The sequence below is a fragment of the Lepidochelys kempii genome, chromosome 4 (assembly GCF_965140285.1).
Source record: "Lepidochelys kempii isolate rLepKem1 chromosome 4, rLepKem1.hap1, whole genome shotgun sequence".
Lineage (NCBI taxonomy): Eukaryota > Metazoa > Chordata > Testudines > Cheloniidae > Lepidochelys > Lepidochelys kempii.
The window spans coordinates 62,359,158-62,379,452 of NC_136383.1; the positions used below are offsets into that span (position 1 = coordinate 62,359,158).

At 43.0% G+C, this 20,295-nt stretch overlaps 1 protein-coding gene across 3 annotated transcripts in view; it reads right to left on the reverse strand.

Moving 5' to 3' along the window:
* The window catches only part of PPID (peptidylprolyl isomerase D), a 31,764-nt gene extending 12,782 nt beyond the window's left edge, over window positions 1-18,982 (reverse strand). Inside the window, exons 1-7 of one of the 3 annotated variants that reach the window (XM_073341474.2) lie at window positions 18,735-18,979; window positions 15,244-15,384; window positions 13,420-13,526; window positions 9,729-9,917; window positions 7,651-7,773; window positions 5,993-6,099; window positions 2,308-2,449 (exon numbers count right to left, since the gene is read on the reverse strand). In XM_073341474.2, the coding sequence (XP_073197575.1) occupies window positions 2,308-2,449; window positions 5,993-6,099; window positions 7,651-7,773; window positions 9,729-9,917; window positions 13,420-13,526; window positions 15,244-15,384; window positions 18,735-18,801 (876 nt within the window). In that variant the 5' untranslated portion in view covers window positions 18,802-18,979. Of the gene's footprint in view, window positions 1-2,307; window positions 2,450-5,992; window positions 6,100-7,650; window positions 7,774-9,728; window positions 9,918-13,419; window positions 13,527-15,243; window positions 15,385-18,734 lie in introns of all 3 variants that reach the window. The other 2 variants (XM_073341473.2, XM_073341475.2) reach the window with 2 other exon arrangements.
* Between the last annotated feature and the right edge of the window lie 1,313 nt (window positions 18,983-20,295).

Consider the following 20,295-nt stretch of genomic DNA (forward strand, 5'->3'; position numbering starts at 1 on the left):
TAACCACTTAAATACTCAATGAATCCATTATTTAATGACAAAAAGGACCATTAAACCATCCAGTCTGATCTCCTGAATAATTCAGGCCACTAAATTCCACCCAGTTACCCCTGCAGTGAGTCTAATTACTTGATTGGCTAGAAAGGTATACAGTTTTTATTTTTAAGACATCAAAGGATGGAGAATCCACCAATTCCCTTGGTAATTTGTTCTAATGGTTAATCATCTTCTATTAATAATTTGGACCTTATTTCTCATTTGTATTTGTCTGGTTTAATCTTTCAGCTTTTCTCAGCTAGATTAAAGTACTCACTTTAGTACTCATTATTTTCTCCCCCGCAAGCTACTTGTACACTGATCAAATCACCTCTCAATCATTTTGATAAACAAAACTCACATCCTCAAATCATTCTCGTGTCTCTTTTCTGCACCCCCTCCAATTTTTCAGTGTTTTTTAAAAATGTGGACTGCAGAACTGAGTGAAATATTCCAGTATCATTCTCACCAATGCCACATATGAAAGTAAAACCCCTTTTTACTCCGACTGCTCCTGTTTGTACCATCGAAGGATCACATTAGTTCTTTTTGCCACTGCATCATACCAGGAGCTCAGTGCTGCATTGTTTGTTCCCTGTAACACCTAAAATCTGTTCCAGAGTCTCTTTCCAGGATACAGCCCCTCATTCTTTATTTCTTGATGTATAGTTTTTCATTTGGCAATATTAAATTTTTAATGGGGATAGCTTACAAGCAATCCAAATTGCTCTGTAGGACTACCCTGTCCTCATCATTTACCATTTTGCTAATCTGTCTCATCTGCAAATTTTAATCAGCAACAATTTTATATTAACTTCCAGATCATTGATGGAAATATTGACTAGCATCAGGCTTGGCACCGAGCCATATGGAATCCCACTAGAAACTCCCTCCTTTGATGATGATTCCCTATTGACAGCTACTTTGAGATGTGCTAGCTCGACAGTTTAGTCTGTTTAATGTTTGCTTTGATTTTTAAATTGCTAATTCTTAAACCAGAATGTCATGTGGTATTAAGTCAAATGCCTTACAAAAGTTTATTACATTTATGTAGTTACATTTATCAACCAAATTTGTAATCTCAAAGCATGAAATCAGATTTGTTTGACAAGAAAATCATACTGACTGGCATTAATTCTACTTCTATCCTTTAAATTTATTATCAATTGAATCCTTTATCAGCTCTTCTATTCTTTTGTGCAGGACTGATGTCAGACAAGCTGGCTTACAGTTACCTGGCTCATCCTGTTTGCCTGTTTTAAATTTTGGCATTCTTCCAATCTTCTGGAATTTCCCTGGCAATCCAAGATTTATCAAGTGACCAGCTGACCAGAGATTGCCTCAGCTGACTCTTTCAGCTTGAGTGCAAGTTATCTGGGCCTGCTGATTTCAAAGTGTTTATCTGCAGTAATGTTAGAGAAAAGGTGGGTGAGGAAATATCTTTTATTGGACCAATAAAAATAACCTACTAAAATTTGTCTAACACCCTCAATTATTAATGGTCTGGAAAATACCTCATCTTTATGTGAGGAGTACATCATTCTGCTTTTTTCTCCATATATGTAACAGTTACTGAACACTTCTGCCTTTTTTCATCATCATCATCATCAATTTGAGCTCCAAATAGTTATGGGCTTATAACTGTTGCTAGGTGTTCCTTTGTTCCTAAAACTTAACTCCTATTTGGCCTTAGCCTTTGAATTCCTCTGTTCTCTCTTGTCTAATGTCTGCACTTCGCTTCCAGTTTACATCAGTTTGCTATTTTCCCCGTTTTCAATTGGTTATATTGCCTTTTCATTTCTAATTGCTGCCTTCCCTTTACCATTTAGCCAAAGTTATCCATTCATTACAATTAACCTGTTAAAATAAAACTAGAAATCTGATTCAAAGAGTGAGGGTAAAGCTTGCTGAATGCTACACATTTATAAAAAGGTTCCTTGTTTCTGAAAGATAATGTAATCTATTGTTCTATACAAAGTAAGAGTGCTCCCAGAAAATGCACAGCTTGCATTTAGCTCCAATAAATAATAACTTGTATTCTGAAATATTACTGATTGACTCCACTACTATTTTTTCTGAACAAGTAAACAGCCTGCCAAAAATGAGTTAATTTGTATATTAAAAGTGGTTTGCACTAAAGCCTTGCCTATCTTCCTTTAATTTATTATAGGAAAATGAGCCTCGCCAAACCTGATTTTGAAAAAAGGCTTTTAGTCTTGTCTTTATTTTCCAAATCACTTTCTACTAATCAAAAGATGAAATTTAGCTTACCTCACAACAACTTTCAATAGCTCCCTGCCAGTCTGACACCTTCAGTTTACAAGCAGCAATATTTAAAAGGCAGATCAAGGCAGTAGGATTAAACTTTGCTGTATTTGATTCCTCCACTATGGCTTTAGAAGCTTCCACATACCTGCACAAAACAAATTTACAAATTGTATGTATTAGTGTATATACTGTAACTTGCAACATTAACTTTTTTCTGCCCTTTGCTATCTTGCTGAAAGTATATGCAAGAACTACCAGTCACATGAACTCTTATCCACCTTAGTTTACTATTTCTAAACATCCATGCCCATTATATGGTTATATAAAAGAATTAAACTGAACTTATGCGTCCTACAATTGGCTGTACAAAAAAAAAAAAAACACACCACAATTTTAAATAATCATCTTTTACACAACATTGCCCCTTCCTCCTCTCCAAGTATTTGGCTACACTACCTGAATTATTTTAACTCGTTGTACTTGAAACTGTACAGGTAAACAATATAAGCTGCAGAGTTTGCAAAATGCAGTCATTTACCTTCAACAAACAAGACTGCCATAAGAAAATTAGTGGAGAGAAAAGAGGAGGGGTATAATTCCCATTTCCTTGTGATGCTAGTGTCATAGTTTTGAAGAAACTGCACCTGCATCTCTCCCACCCAGCTCTGTAGTCCACTCCAGGAATTCCCAGCCAAGTCTGAGGTCTCCAGCCAGCACCAGTCCCTGGGCAGGAACCCTTGTTTCACTCTCTTCTGACTGGGGTTTTAAGGCTGCACAGCTCCCTGAGATATCACAGTACAGGGCAAGCAAGCCAGTCTACCTAAAGGCTATTTCTTTCTCTCCACTGGCTCTGCACATTGTATTTGCCAGCAGTTACAAGTTACCACATGTTTCTTTTGAAGCAAGCACATTTATTCTTAAGGTGAAAGCATTACAGAGAAGACAAAAAGTGAAAATGCCTATGTGCATGCTAAAAGCTTACCGGAGGTCACCCATCAGTCTTATGGGGCCTTAGCGAGTCAAAGTCCTTCCAACCCTTCTGCAAGGGTTGTGGGGCCTCCCTTGGACAGATGATCCTGTCCGTTTGCTGGATCAGAAAGAAGGCCATGCATCAGTTTAAACACAGCCTTTTTATGCCAAAAGCCCTGTCTTCCAAGACTGGAAACCCAGATTGAATCAAAATATGCAAACCTCCAAAGGATGTAGTACCTCTCTGGAGGTGATTACAACTTGAGTGATTCTCCTTAATGACCCCCACTGTTTTAGTTCCTGAAGAGCTGTGGCAGCCTTCTTCTTGGAGTAAAATGCAATCATAAATACAAACCCTGGCCCACAGTGATACAGGAGCCTAATACAATATGTTTCCCCTCAAGATACTGCATGCAGTTGCAACGCTTGTCATAGCCAGTTCAAGGCTCGGTTTTTGAACTTCAAAGTCAGGACTCAACTACATCAGTAACTTCATCTCTATGCACGAACCACAAAGATAGTTGAGATCTTCTGAGATAATGCAGTTGACAAAGGCAAGGTGGAAGCATAATCAGATGACGTAAGGAGATCAGCCTGGCAATAAAATAATCCTACAGAAGAAATCTGACTACTCCACCATTCATCTATTTCTAAGACACACATTCTAAGACCTTCCTCTTTGGAACAGTGTTTCCATCATCACAAGATTTACTTTTTAAAAAACAAAACAAAACATGATTTCACATATGTTCAATTCAGTCAGAGCTTCCTGTAGTCAAAGAACAGAAGAGAGCAGAGATCACTGAAATTCATTAGGGACTTAGCTAAGCAGATCCAGTTTAGTTGTGAAATGTTTGAATACTGCAGCAATGGATGCTATACAAAACACTAAAAAAACCCAGCATGCTGGAGATGGGGAAGGAAATTAATTCTGCAGTTGAATGCTCTGCCCCAAATTGATGTGTCAATAAAAAAGGTTTTAGAACAACCTGATAAACAGGAATAAGTCACCTGGAAGAGATGGTATTCCCTGAAGAGTTATGAAGGAACTCAAACATGAATATGCAGAACTACTAACTATACTATGTCAACTATCTTGAAATCAGCCTCTGTACCAGATGACTGGAAGGTAGTAGCTCATGTAACACCACTTTTTAAAAAGGGCTGCAGAGGCAATCCCGGTAATTACAGGTTGATGAGCCTAAATTCAGTAGCAGATAAATTGGTAGAAACGATAGTAAAGAACAGAATTATCAGACACACAAACATGGTTTGTTGGGAAAGAGTCAACATGGCTTTTGTAAAGGGAAATCATGCCTCAATCTATTAGAATTCTTAGAGGGAGTCAACAAGCATGGATAAGGTTGATCCAGTCAATACAGTGTTCTTGCTTTTCAGAAAGCCTTTGACAATGTCCGGCACCAAAGGCTCTTAAGGAAATTAAGAAGCCATGGGATAAGAGGGACAATGTTCTCATGGATCAGTAACTGGCTGAAAGAGAGGAAACAAATGGTAGGAATATGTGGTCAGTTTTCACAATGGAGAGGTGAACAGTGGGGCTCCCCAAAGGATCTGTACCGGAACCTGTTCTGTTCAACATGTTCATTAATGATCTGGAAAAGAGGAGTGAACAAAGTGGCAAAAGTGTAAGGATGATACAAAATTATTCAACATAGTTAAGTCCAAAGTAGAGTGCAAGGAGCTAGAGAGATCTCACAAAACTGGGTGACTGGGCAACAAAATGGCAGATGAAATTCAACTCTGATAAATGCAAAAAATAATCCCAACTATTCATATACATTGGGTTCTAAATTAGCTGTTACCACTGAAGAAAGAGATGTTGGAGTCACTCTGGATAGTTCTCTGAAAACTTCCACTCAATACACAGCCACAGTCAAAAAGGCTAACAGTATATTAAGAAGTAATAGGGAAAGGATAGAAAATAAGACAGTAAATATCACAATGCCACCATATAAATGCATGATGCTCCCACACCATGAATGCTGTGTCCAGTCCTGGTCATCCCATCTCAAAACAAAAAAAATAGTGGAACTGACAAGGTTCAGGGAAGAACAACAAAGATGATCAAGGGTATGGAACGGCTATGGAGGGTATGAAACAGTGGGTATGGAGACCAAAAAAGATAAGGACTGTTCACCTTACAAGAGAGACAACTAAAGGAGATAAGAGAAGTCTATAAAATCATGGAAAGTATGAATAGGGAAGTGTTATTTACCCTTTCTTACAATACAAAAATATGTGTCACCCAATGAAATTAATAGGCTGCAGCTTTAATAAAAACGAGGAATTTCACACAACGCACGATTAAATTGTGGAACTCATTATCATGGGATGTTGTGATGCCTAAAAGCATAACTGGATTAAAAAAGAACTGGATACGTTCACGGAGGATAGGCCCATCAATGGCTATTAGCCAAAACGATCAGGGATACAACTGTATGCTCGGGACAACCGTAAACCTCTGACTACCAAGAAGCCGGGAGTAGACGCCAGGGGTAGATCGCTCCAGAATTGTCCTGTTCTGGTATACTCCCACCAAAGCTTTGGTAGGGATCACTGTGACAAGATATACCACGGTCTGACCCAGTATGGAAGCTCTTATGTTCTTATGCCAACCGTTAAGCCCCCTGTCAATATTCAAATCTAGGGACATTTAATTAGAATGCCTCACCTTGGTTTCTGCAGCAGGAACTCTTACCTTAAGCCTTTAGTGTACTTTTTAGTTGCCATTGCCCAGTTCTGTGTTTTGAAGAAAGTATTTCCTATATTCTTTATATCTTCTGCTATGGAAACAATCTTGTCAATCTATTGAGAAGAAGAGAAAAAATCCTATACAATGTAAGTATTAAATTATCAAAAAGAAAAGGAGTACTTGTGGCACCTTAGAGACTAACCAATTTATTTGAGCATGAGCTTTCGATGAAGTGAGCTGTAGCTCACGAAAGCTCATGCTCAAATAAATTGGTTAGTCTCTAAGGTGCCACAAGTACTCCTTTTCTTTTTGCGAATACAGACTAACACGGCTGTTACTCTGAAACCCGTATTAAATTATGTAATTTATACCAAGTTGCAACAAGTCTTTGGACTGCTTAATATTTAACAGTAGGATCCCAAGTCAATTCTCTTTCAAAGATTGCCAGAATGCACCAAACAACACAAATTTTGAAATTAAACTATATTCAAACAACTGTTATAATATTCTATTATATGAGCAACACATTCTCCTTGATCAATGGTATGAAACTCCCATTGAGTTGTACACGAGGATAAGACCATAAGAATGGCCATTCTGGGTCAGGATATTGGTCCGGATAGACCATTGGTCTGTCGTCTGACAGTGGCCAGTGCCAGATGCTTCAGAGGGAATGAACAGAACAGGGCTATTATTGAGTGATCCATCTCTTGTCGGCTAGTCCCAGCTTCTGGCAGTTAGGGCTTTAGGGACACCCAGAGCATGGGATTGCGTCCCAGACCATCTTGTCTAATAGCCATTAGTGGACCTATCCTCTAGGATCAGGGGGACTGACTTCAAGAGAACAAAACATAACAGCAATAGAGAACATGCGATCACTAATCTAATTGTTTCCCCCTAAATGCAGTTACATGAATGAACATTCATTCCTCCTTAATCCAGGATCAGGTAAACAGAAGCTTTGGCTGTACCCATAAAAAAATCAGAGATTTGTTAGTGATGTAGGTATATAACCAAGAACTTCTCATTCCCGAGAGTATTTTGTCTTTTATTTCCCACAGTTCAAGGCACAGATACTTGATCTGCATCGGCCTTCCAACTAACAATCAACTACTAACACACTTCTGTCTTTCCCTCAAACCACTTCTAGATCCATAAAGTAAGGCTGATGGTTAACTGCCTGCCAAATACGATGGCAGTGTTGTCTGTCTACACAGGGCATGCCTAGAAATTGCTTTGTGGGTGAAAAATGTGGTAATGAGATGATTTTCTAACTATGGAAAGGAACTAAATAAAAATCTCCAGAGGATGATATTAATACTATGAAATCCTATATAAATTATGCCTCTGGAAACTTGTCACTACAGCACCACAATGAAGAACTGAGTAGCAGATGTAAAGGAAGAACAGAAAAAAACCCTTCTAAGTGGAAGGTTTTGTTTTTAGCCTTACGTGCACTGGAAAAAATAAATCATAGTTAGCATTAACAAGAGCAGCTAAAAGAAGTATCACAAAATTCCTCATTATTACCTCTAACCTACCCTAACAGACTTCTTAAAAATAAACTCAAGTCTGGTGAACCTGACAACCACCATATATCTCAGGTTATGTAAATGTCATCATTGCACAGGAAAAATAATTATCTTCAAAGAAAAACGACTTACATCTTTTAAATCTACATCTGAATCTTCAGGGAAATCTGGGTGAGTATCACCAGAGCCATCCACTGGGGAGATCCCCCAGTTATCGCCTTCCTTCAGCTCTCCACATTCTGCAATAATGCACAACTGTAAAAAAACAGGAGGCGTACAATATGCAATGTTGCTATTCACTAATCGGAAAGCTTTAGTTCTTTTGTATTGCCAAAAGATCGGTGAAAGTGTCTTCCTGTCACTCCCAAACTACAGATTTCAGAAGCCTACTTCAGCTGCTTCTAACTATCCTTATGAAACTTCATTTTCAGCTTTACTGCAAGGTAAACTCATCAAGTTCAACCACTGGAGGGAGTATAGGGCTATTTACCCCATAGTAAAACTAAATTGCCTAATTTTCACTGTGTTTTTACCTCAGGATAGCTCATGCATGTTAGATACTGAGGTAGAAAAACCCACTTATTATAGCAGTGAAGAAGACAAGGCCATATGTGGAAGGGTGACACACACATTAATTCACTACCGCTTCCTGTTGCTGCTCTGTTTCTTGGAAGCATCAACCAAAGCTTAGACCACTTAGCTTGTAAAAATCTAGCAGGATCACACCACAAGAAGCCATTACACTAGGAATGACTGAATTGCTCATCTTTGCTACCACACATGAAAGGAAAAGCATGTGTGTTTTTAGGTTTTATAGCGTGGTAGCAAAATGAAGCAAAATACATGCTTTCCTTTCCAACAACAAGGGTAATTTTTCAGATATTATGGAGGAGATGTTGATGATGAAAAATAATTGGTCATATTTTATGTTTGACAAAGAGCCATTAATCTTCTAACATAGCCATGTTAAATGTACTAATTAAACTGTTTGCTCAATACTGTTAGACCAGAAGTGGGCAAACTATGGCTCGTGGGCCTGTCCTTCCCGGCCCCTGAGCTCCTGGCCCGAGAGGCTAGTCCCTAGCCCCTCCCCCATGGTTCCCCCTTCCCCGCAGCCTCAGCTTAGTGCACCGCAGGCGCAATGCTCTGGGCGGCAGGGCCGCGAGCTCCTGGGACAGTGCAGCTGCAGAGCCGCAGCCTGACCGGTGCTCTGTGCTGTGCAGCACGGCTGCCTGTCCTGGTGCAGCCACGCAGGCAGCCATCGGTGCTCCAGGCAGCGCGGTAAGGGGTCAGGCGGGAGTTGGATAGAGAGGAGGGGAGTTCAGGGGGTGGTCAGGGACCAGCTTGTGGATAAGGGTCAGGGCAGTCAGGGGTCCCAGGAAAGCAGTCAGGACGGAGAGGGGGGGGTTGGATGGGGCGGTGGGGGGCAGTTTGGGGCAGGGATCCCCAGGGGACCATCAGAGAATAGGGTGGGTTGGATGGGGCAGGAGTCCCAAGGGGCTGGGCCATGCCTGGCTGTTTAGGGAGGCACAGCCTCCCCTAACCAGCCCGCCATACAATTTCAGAAACACAATACAGCCCTCAGGCCAAAAAGTTTGCCTGCTCCTGTGTTAGACCTGTGCTAGACACCCCCCGTACCTGTCCTCTAAGCACAGGATGGGAACCAAGAACTCCAGTTCTACCCAGCTCTAACACTAACTCCTTTTGCAACCTTTGGCAAGTCACAACTTCATTTATACAGGTTTCAGTTTCTCATACCTTCAATGTGCAGAGACATTACATTCCTCCCTCATTTCCAAAGGCGGTGTGAAAATTGATTAGTAATAACTAGTTAACATTTGTAGGAGTTTTACACATGTAGAGTATCAAGAATAATTAACTACAAAATATTTTTTCCCCTTTCCCAGTTTTTAATACTTTCTTTGATCTAAATATTTTATTTAGAATTAGTAAACGGCTTTACCAATCCTGTGACTTTTAGCCTGGAAGTCATTTTCACAATGGAAGACAAAAACTAATCTGAAAATGTTATATGTTCTGCGAGACAAAGCTCAGAAAAACTTTTTCTAGTTTTGCTCTAACAAAAGCAAACCAATTTTGAATCATACTGAAAAACAGAACTAAAATTAATTCTCACAGAATACTAAAACAGTTCTCACAGAAGGCACCATATAATGGAACAAGTGTCCTCCTAGATGTCCTGATCTTACCTTTGCAGGTTTTTCTCCATTCACGTCAACATTTTCTAGTATTTTAGCAACACCCATTCCTTTGATCACTTGGCCAAACACCACATGTTTCCCATCCAGGTGAGGGGTTGGCACTGTTGTGATAAAGAACTGAGAGCCATTTGTATTGGGTCCTGCATTTGCCATGCTCAGCAGCCCTGCCCGATCATGCTGTACGAGAAAATGCCATCAAAGCAAATATAAGTAAGATATGATTATTCTACAAGGTTACAGTGATATACTACCAGGACATCCAGTGTACCCCAAATAAGCCCACATTGACAACCTGCAAGGGGCCTGAGGACCACACATAATTTGCAACTGGCTTCATCTTCCCTGACATCAGAGGACAGTTGTCTTTATTGTATTTCCCATAGTTGGTGGCAAGCAAGCTTAGTGACTTGACACTACCCAATCAGTTAACAAGAAATGTTGCATTGGCTGTTTAATTGCATCAGTCAGTTCCATACTGTCTAAACACCAAAACTTGAGAAATCAGTTGAGGGGTGCCTGATGTGATCTCCTGACATTAAAACCAGCTCTCTGTGTCCCATTTAAAAAAACAAGATACAGTAACTGACTCAGTAATAATGCAATTAATAGGAAATTGTTAAATACTTTCTGAAACCCTATCCATCAAACACTTGTGCATTACTTATTTTACATGAGTAGTCTCATTAACCTTAATGCACCTATTCACGTGAACTGAGTTACTTCCATGCTGTTTGCAAGACTGAGGCCTTATAATTTAAAACTTATTGCTGTATAATCACACACTTTTCCCCTACAATTCTTTTGACTCCTTGTAAGTAAGCACATGGATTATTTTGCTTCACCATCCAGATTTTTTCTCTTTAATACTTTTTTCTAAATCACAGCCAAAAAGTTTCATGTTTTTTGGAAATATAGGCTTTGCTCAAGTCTTCTGCATAAGTCTTTGCGACATAGGCTTTACTCAAGTCTTCTACAAAAGAATGGATGCTTACCCTACAGAAGCCGTGCTTCTTCAAGAAGTCATAGTTGCTCTGGATCTCACAGTAGGTGCATGTGCACTTCATGTATGTCAGATTGATTTTTATACCACTGTCTTGCAAAGTTATACATGTGACCTGTGGCTCCTTGTGCTCCAGTATGAGGACAAAAAGGGTTGGACATCCGCAACCCTCCCTCAAGTTCCTCACACTTCAAAGCCCATGGTAGATGAGGACTCTGGAAAGCACGTCATGGGATCCACACTGGCCTCAAAAGAACATCCTCAAAGAATCACAGTTACTGTAGTGTAAGTACCATTTCTTTCTTCTTGGAGTATGTGTTAATATGGGTCCAACAGTAGGTGGCCGGCAAGCAGTATCCCTTCAGGATGGTGGAAATTAGGAGTTTCAGCTGCCTCAGTAGAATACTGACTGTCCTCCTGAACTTGGCAACTGACCTAGTAGCTAAGTTTGAAGCACAGTGTTTGACAAAGGTCCATGTTGCTGCTTTGTAGATCTCTGATACTGGCAAACTTCTGAAACAAGCAGAAGATGTCACTTGAGTTCTGATGGAGTGAGTTTGTATGTTTGGTGGGAGAGGTACAACAGTTGACTGGTAATACAAAGAAATGCACCGAGTAATCCATTTTAATATCTTGTGATGAAATGGCTTGACCTTTGGAACACCTCTTACCAGAAACATACCAGGAGGGGGATGTCTGAATGCTTTGGTCCTGTCAGTGAAAAAAGCAGAGTCCTGGACACATCCAGTATGTGCAATTCTTTTCAACTGGTGCCAAATGTGCTTTCAGGAAGAAGACAAGTAGCTTGATAGAATTGGTTCAGATGGAAATTCTGACATCACCTTAAGGATGAATTTCAGATGAGGTTTTAGCACCACCTTGTCCCTATGGAATGTTATACAGGGAGATTCAGCCTGAAGCGCCAGTCACTTTGCTGGCTCAAGTGATAGCGACTAGGAAGATCATCTTCAGAGTGAGGTAACATAGGGAGAATACTGACAGATGCTCAAATGCATCCTCTGTTTGGTGGGGAATTGCATAGTAGCCCTTTAAGGAACTGATACCATGGGGTGAGAGAAGACAGAGCAGAATTTGCTCCAGCAGGTGACAAGCTGAAATCACTAAGGTGGATTTTAAAGGAGTTGAGAGAGACTGGCTTATCTGAGGTGCAGTAAGTATCATGGATCTCTGGTATCAAGACTGGGGTTGAGCTGCCCATATTGAGAAACTCTTCTATTTGGCAGTGCTGAGTCAACCAGCCGCAGTCCAATAAAGTTATTGGTGCCAATGTCGATGGCCCTAATGCCAATGTGGTTGGCACAGTTTTTGACTGTTTTCTTTCCTGTCGCTGCTTGATGCTGTGGAGTAGTGTCTACTCAATGGAGCACTCGCTGAAGATGAACCTTCCCATTCTTTGGAACTGTGGTAGGCTCCACGGTGGCATTTATCAATTGTTCGAGTAGGTGCAGTTACAGCTGTACATCCCTCAACTTGCAAGTCCTTGAGGAGAAAAATTAGCATGGCACATATTTATTGGGGATGCGACTTTCCCCTCAACAGAACAGTCATTTACTGTGTCCTTCGACCAGTAAGGTAAGTCTGTCACAGGCCAGGAAGGGTTTCAGCTGGATGATTTGGAATCCACCAGACCAGTAGGTTCAGGGTGCCTAGCCCTGCTGTATGGGGAGGTGTAGATGGGGTCTCTTCTTCTCTTTTTCTTCACCAAAAAGTTTGAAAAGGAACGAGTTTGAAGCTTAGGAGTAGTGGGGCAGACACTTGCTGACTTCCATCTCTTTGTCACAGGTAGTAAGAAGGAGTTGAGTGAGGGTCATGGTCATGCTACCCTTTATGTTCTTGCACAGGAGCATGAGAAGACACTGGGTGTAAGCATGGCCCCCCATGGAAACTTCTATTTAAAAAAATCCCATCTTGCATGCATGAGCTGCAGGTGCACCTATAATGGAATCCACACCCACAGACACTTAAAGTTTTCTTTACAGCAAGACTTTCCAACTAACGCAAACTTAGGAGTGCAAAAACATGAATATAAAATAGTCTTTATTAATGTTTCTTTTCCTGTTATGGAAGATATTTGCATGGAAGTAAATACTTTCTCTCAACCTGCCTAAATTTTGCTTCTGCTGGATTCTGCAAAGACGACATTAATCCAGTATTTACGGAAAAATGGAAAAGATGTGATGCAACAGATTCCTCCTTCTGAATTTACAAGATTAAATGCGAGAAATCCCTTGTTTTAAAATCACAAATATATGATGACAAAACCCATAGGATTTATTTAATTCAAAACCACTGTATATGAAATTTTGCTCCAGAAATAAAGTTCCTCTAATATTCAATGCAATAATTTTATTATGGAATATTTCCTCTCCTTCAGCCAAGGTACACACTGCACAATTTAATTATGTCATTTTGTTCATGATTTTTAAAATTATGAAGAGAATTTAAAGTGCTGCTGCCCTTGTTTTGTAGGAGTGATAGTCTTTCCCCTAAAACGGAAATATTTTACAGGTAAAGCTCCTACAACTTTCTTCACCTCCTCATAGACCGACATCATCATCATGGATCATAATACGTGTACTAAGATTCCACTGGAGTAATAAGAACCAAACCACCCTAATTTCAAAACCTGATTCCATTTAGCATTTTTAACTACTTTACCTTATAATGAAAGTTTTCATCTTCGAATTTTTCTCCATATATACTTTCTCCACCTGTGCCATTTTGATTTGAGAAGTCTCCACCCTGGATCATGAATTTCTTAATAACTATTAAGTAGAAAATGAGTCATAAGAGATGGTGTCAAAGCAGGAAGAATGTTAAGCAGGATTACATTCAAGGGTGAAGACCAACCCCACTTCATCAACATGAGCCTTAATTCCTTTCTTATATGAGCAAGAATCCCCTGAACACTTCCATAGTTACAACCAGAAATTCACAACTTCTTGTGGCTTAATATAGAAAAAGCAAAATGGCTAACAATCAATCAAATTTCTCACTAGGCACATAATTGTGCAATACCAGAAATAAGCCATATATCCTTAGTATATAGCATGGTTTGATGATAACTTGCATCTACATCCTACATATTTTTACAATTATTTTACGCAAGAGAAGGACGGGCAACAGAAGTGTAATTTTGAGAGTACTGTAGAGAGGGAATCATGATCAGCAAAACAGTCAGGCGAGTCAGTTATACCCAAACAAAAGTGAACAAGATTTCTTAGTTATCAGATTCCCTCGAATTATCCATTTTCAGCTTTTTGAACAACACTTGATTCTCACACCTCAACAGGAAAACCATTTAACCTATTTATCACTCTCAATAAAATAGTTCATTAAATGAATCATTTATATCTGCAAATGTCAAACAGCATCACCTAAGTGAAAGTACAAGGGTCAGGGTGTCAGAAGGCCTAGTTTCTATTCCAGATTGTCACGGATAGCGTGACTTTGAGTGAGCTATTTTACTTCCCTGAGTCTCAATTTCTCCATCTGTAACATGAGTAAAGAATTATTATCCCATTTTCATAAAGCACTTTGAGATTCTTGGATGACAGTTAAAAAATAAAATTAATAACTTCAAAAATCTTATGTCCCAGAGTATAATAATTGTTTTAGAGCAATGTATTTTCCAAAGCTTTAATAGTCTAGTTCCTCAACATATGAAGAAAAGTCCACAATTACAACAGAGCAAGCTGGGATAAAAAAAATTTTTTTTCACATCAACTAATGATTTCTTATTTATTATAATGCAGTTTCATATTAGGAAGCCTACAGCATTGACTGTGGGATGTTCTAGAAAAGCATAACATGTACACACAAAACCCACAAAAAGTCCACAAATAAAAATCCTTCCTAATATCCTCCACTACCAGCTGTTGTGGAGAAAAACACGAGTAAGCAGCAGCAAAGAAAATCCCTTGCTCACACTGGGTCGTACCCAAAGCCCAATGAAGTCAGTGGAAAGACTCCCACAGCTGTACGACTGCCATTGGAGCAAGCCTACGACCAGCTATTGATGCACTCTCTACAAAAACATGGTCAAGGTAGACAGAAGATAAAATAAAGAGGGATAAATAATGCATTTCTACTATTCTCGAATCCATTACTTTTCTGAACTGAAAACTCTTATATTAAACCAAAATAGCTAATGAGTTCATTTTAGAAATACCATATGTTATGCTAAATCACTTTTAATATTTCTACTGTAGCTTGGCTCTGCGTTTTCTTTTTTTCCTTTCTAAATCACTAACTCAAAAGGATTTAAATATTGAAAGTCCAAGAAAACTCTCCCTGAGTTCCATGAAAGCCATATCAGCCCATAACTTAAGTATTGATCACTGTTAGAAATCCACACACACCCCTACCCGCCCAATATTGAAATCAAACTGGTTTTAAAATACTTGAAGTCAACTGTTAATATTATGCAACTTAAACAGAAAATGGGAAAACAACAACAAAATAAAGATGATTCAAACTTACTTCTATGGAAAGGGCATCCTTTATAATGAAGAGGCTTTCCAGTTGTAGGCCCTATCCCTTTTTCTCCTGTACATAGTGCACGAAAATTTTCAGCAGTTTTGGGCACAACATCTGCAAACAATTCTAAGACAATTCGACCAACTGGAATATGAGAGAGAAAGAGTGCACACACATTTCAGTCCAATCCTGAAAAACAAGTGGAGGAGCCCAGCATCTCAAGACAAACATGTTTATATAGCAGATCTGTAAGTGTGGAAGAGGAGTGGAGAGCAGGGGGGGAATTAATGATTGAATTAACAGTATTTAAGCCATTGTTAAACTAATCTAATCCTTAAAATATACAATTTTCCATATCCCTCCTACTGCTACCATGGATAGAGCTAGTGAATTACAGCTACAATGTTTGTTATCATAGATTGGGGTGGGCAAACTATGCCCTGCGGCATTGCCACCCCTATGGCGCCGCGGGCCTCGCACCATTCCCAGAAGCAGCCAGCACCATGTCCCTGTGGCCCCAAGGCGCGGGGAGAAGGAGAGGGCTCCGTGCACTGCCCTCGCTTCCAGGTACTGCCCCCCGCAGCTCCCACTGGCTGGGAATGGGGAACCGTGGCCAATGGGAGCTTCGGGGGAGGTACCCACAGGCAAGGGCTGCGCACTAAGGGGCCATAGGGACATGGTGCCGGCTGCTTCTGGGAGCGGCGCAGGGCCAGGGCAGGCAGGGAGCCTGCCCTGGCACCAGTGCACGCCATTGCCACCCCGGAGCCACTCCAGGTAAGCAGCGCTGGACTGGAGCCCAAGCCCCTCCTGCACCTGGCACCACAACTCCCTGCCCTGAGCCCCCTGCTGCACCCCTCATCCCTCCTGTACCCCAACTCCCTGCCCTGAGCCCCCTGCTGCACCCCTCATCCCTCCTGTACCCCAACTCCCTGCCCTGAGCCCCCTGCCGCAACCTGCACCACTTCTGCACCCCAACCCCCTGCCTGAGCCCCCTCATACCTTCTGCAATCCTCCTCTGCCCCAACCCCTTGCCCCGAGCCCCTTTCTGCACACCACACCCCCCCCCACACCCCTCACTCACTCCAACCCCCTGCCCTGCATGCAATTTCTCCACCCAGATGTGGCCCTCGGGCCAAAAAGTTTGCCCACTCCTGCCATAGATACAGTCAGTGAAAAACTGGCACCATGAACTGGTTAAGGGGGAGACCATGACAGATGTGTCTAAAAACTATTAGAAAACAATCCACACGTATATACGACTCAAATTCTGCCCTTGGACATGCTCACAGGACTCACATAGACTTAAAAGTGCACCAGATTTGTGCAGCACGTATTCTTGTTAGAACATGTTGGGAAAATAGAGTTTTGCTTCCATGGAAAATTTCAACTGCTTTTTCTTTTTTATTGTCATTTTCCATGGAAGATAACTACTTTTGCTGAAATATCAAAACAAAAATATTTTGGCTGAAAACCAGGGTGGCCATGCAGGGTTGGTTTTCAGCCACTCTGGAAGATATAAGCAAGGACAGAAACCATCTTTGTGTCCATCGTTAGATAGACACATGGGAGCAGAGCTCTTGGAAGCTGGGAAAGAGGTCCTTCAACCAAGGTGGGCACTGAAGTCTCTAGAATCTCACTATAGATGAGGTACCTGCTTGAACAAAGCCTGTACCTTGCTAAATTATGGTTTAGACTTTTAGATGTGTGTTTTCACTTTTATTTGTTTATAACCATTTCCAACTTTTATTCTTGAACTCACTTAAAAGCCTATCTTCTTTTGTTAATAAACATGTTTTACTATTGATCTAAACCAACGGCAAGGTGTTTAAATGACAGTAAACGTTAATGCCAGTGAATATGGCAAGCTGGTGGGATTTGTCTCTTTAAAGGAGCAAACAGATCATTATATTCCTCTCAATGCTGCACAGCACAGGGGCTTGGGAAAGTTCAGGACGTGAGGGATCACATCAGCCAAGTCTGGTACAGAGAAGAGCAGTCTGAGATCATGGCTGGCAAGCTGCTGGATTCAATGTGTCTCACTCAGAGCTGTACAGAACGTAAGTGCTGGCTGGCTGGCTGCCTGTGTGGCCCAGGCTTGGTCTACACTAAAGAGTTAGGTCAGGGGTGGCCAACCTGAGCCTGAGAAGGAGCCAGAATTTACCAATGTACATTGCCAAAGAGCCACAGTAATATGTCAGCAGCCCCCCATCACCTCCTCCAACCGCACTCCCAGCGCCTCCCGCCACCAGCGGCCCCGCTGATCAGCTGTTTCGTGGCCTGTAAGCGGGTGGGGGAGGAGGAGCAAGGAAAGGGCAGGCTCAGAGGAGGGGGCAGGAAGAGGTGGAGTGGGAGCAGGGCCTGTGGCAGAACCAGGGGTTGAGCAGTGAGCACCCCCCGGCACATTGGAAAGTTGGCGCCTGTCGCTCCAGCCCCCGAGTCGGTGCCTATACAAGCAGATACATATTAACTTCTGAAGAGCCGCATGTGGCTCTGGACCCACAGGTTGGCCACCCCAAGTTAGGCTGACATAACGCAGCTTATGCTGGCCTATGTCAAGTGTCTACACTGCAGGCTTGCTCCCACCAATGCAAGTGCCCTACTACACCAAGACCTCCACAAGAGGCTTATGTTGGTACACTGTAGTTAGGGTGACACAGTATGTGTGTCATTTATGCATTCCTTACACTGGCTGCCTTGTCCATTTCGGGGAGCCCTGAAACTGACAAGAAAGCAGGCTCCTGGCTCCCCAGCTGGGCTGCTGCTGGGTCTCAGCGCTAAGCTGCGCGCCCCTCCACTCCCAGCTGGGCGCGGGAAGGTGAGAAGCCCGCACGGGCGGGGGGCAGCTGGGCTCCCCTCTTCAGTCACTGGAAGCGCTCCTGGTGAGGCTGCGCACCAAGGCCAGAAGAAGGGAGGGTACCATGGCCATCCGCCACCACCACAATAATTACTGCGGCGGCTGTAAGTCAACCTGCCTTCCTTAAGCCTGTAGCCAGGTAGGGCGCCACACGCAGCCGAACATTTTGAGACCCTCGGGGCTGTCCCCGGAGCACGCCGGCCGCGACCGGGGGCTGGGCTGGGCTGGCAGCGCTCAGGCCCTGCACAGTGACAGCCACAAACCCTTTCTCGGAGGCGAGGGGGCTGCCCTACAGGAGCCCCCGGCAAGCTCGCGGGACCAGCCCCCCTCCGCTCCCCGCCCGACGCGCTACAGGCACAAAGCAGCTTGGGGGCGCGGGCGGCACAAGGGCCGCCGGGGTGCCCGGGCCAGGCGCGGAGGGACCGCGGCCGCTGCCCCTTCCCGTCTACCCCGCCCTCCGGGGGAGGGGGCTGGCGAGCCGCAGCCCCGGGGGCGCTGCCGCGGGGCTGCCCGCCGACAACCCTCCGCCCCCGCGGCCGCCCAGCTGCCTTCCCCGGGGTCTGGCGCCCGTTCTCCAGCGCAACCTGCCGCCGCCCTCTCGCGCCCTCCCTGCCCGGGAACCTTCCATGTCCTCACGCACCTCGTTCGCCTCCGGCGTCCACATCGAAGAAGACCCTGGGGTTGGCGACCGGGGACGGGGGCGCCATGCTCCAGCTACCGGCGGCTCCGCTGGTCGCTCCTCCCCGCCCGGCCACGTGCACTGACTTGGCTTCCGTTTCGCCGGGATCGGGAGAATAGCGGCGGCCGCTGGGCTCGGGCCCGGGCCCGCCCCCTGCTGCTGCCTGTGAGCCTCTCCCGGGCTAGTCGGCGCAGAGAACCGTGCAGCCAGAGGGGCCCATGTGACCGCACACGAGCCTTCCCTGTCCGATGCACCGAGGGTGCAGGCGAGTAGCGTCCGTCTATCTTGGCAGCTGCTGCTCCTAGCCCCCTATTTTAGGGGCGGCGTGGGGGTAACCTCATGACGGGACACACCAAACGTTGCACTGGGTGCCCTGTGTCCTTCGTTTCTCACGCTTGCTTAAGTCTGACTAACTGGGGGAGACGTGGGGACCCCGTCCCGTGTAGATGCGCTTCTCGTCCTCTGCTGATAGAGGATTTTGCTTTTTGTGCGTTGGCTCACTGAATCATTGAGATTTCCTGCCAGTCACATTGGCCCACAGCCTCGAAGATATTTAGGCTTTTTGGATCTGGGCCCTTGTGCCAGTTTGAGGAGACCACCAGTCCCTGATTTCTCTGCCAGCATGGGGCAATTGACACCTTGATGCCCCCAGGTCACAAAGTAATCTAGTGTAAAGACATGCACTCCTAACAATATTAATATCCTGCATGGACACAGAGATGCTGCTGAAACTGTGTCACATCTAAAAGGCCAGGAGGGGATTTCTACACAAAAAATCCAAACAAGAACCAAATGTAAGCATGCACATGACAAGCAAGTGGTTGGGGGTATCTCACAATTCATGGCTAAATTTCCCTCCTCCTCTTCTGGAAGCAGGACTGGAGTTGGAGACAACTTTTTAGCCCTTGATCCTTTCTCCAGTTTTGGGCAGCTTGATGGACTTTAAATTGTAAGACTGCAAATTTCTAGTAAACAATATACTAGGAAACCTTTGGGTGGTTGTATGTTGAAGTATTTAACTTTATATTGGGTTTAATTTTTTTTACTGTTTCCAAATTAAAATTAACTAGATAAAATGTCTTTTGCTGCACCCTTTGACAGTCTCTTGTGAAGTCTGCACAGTAACAATGCTTTGTAGTTCTGAGCCCCCCAAAAATCAACCCTAACATCAAAATGCTTGAGGGGAAAGTCATTTTTGTTATCTTATTATTTATTACTAGTTTTAAAATCCTGGGGCATGGCTTGGGGAACATTTTTCAATATAAAACAAGATGGAAGTGATACTGATTGGGAAAGAACTTTGAGGACCTGGTGTACAAATTTTCTTCTTAATACAGGGTAGACATTGATGTTCTAGTGAAACCCCTTAAATGCAGAGCACATTGTAATGGCTGGACAGATAGCTATAGATCAGCATTCACACTTCACCAGGTCCTTAGAGCACTTTCCCCACTAATTAGTATCACCTCTATGTTGTCTGGTTTGAGCTGCATCAAGCTGACTCTCATCCATCTCTTAATAT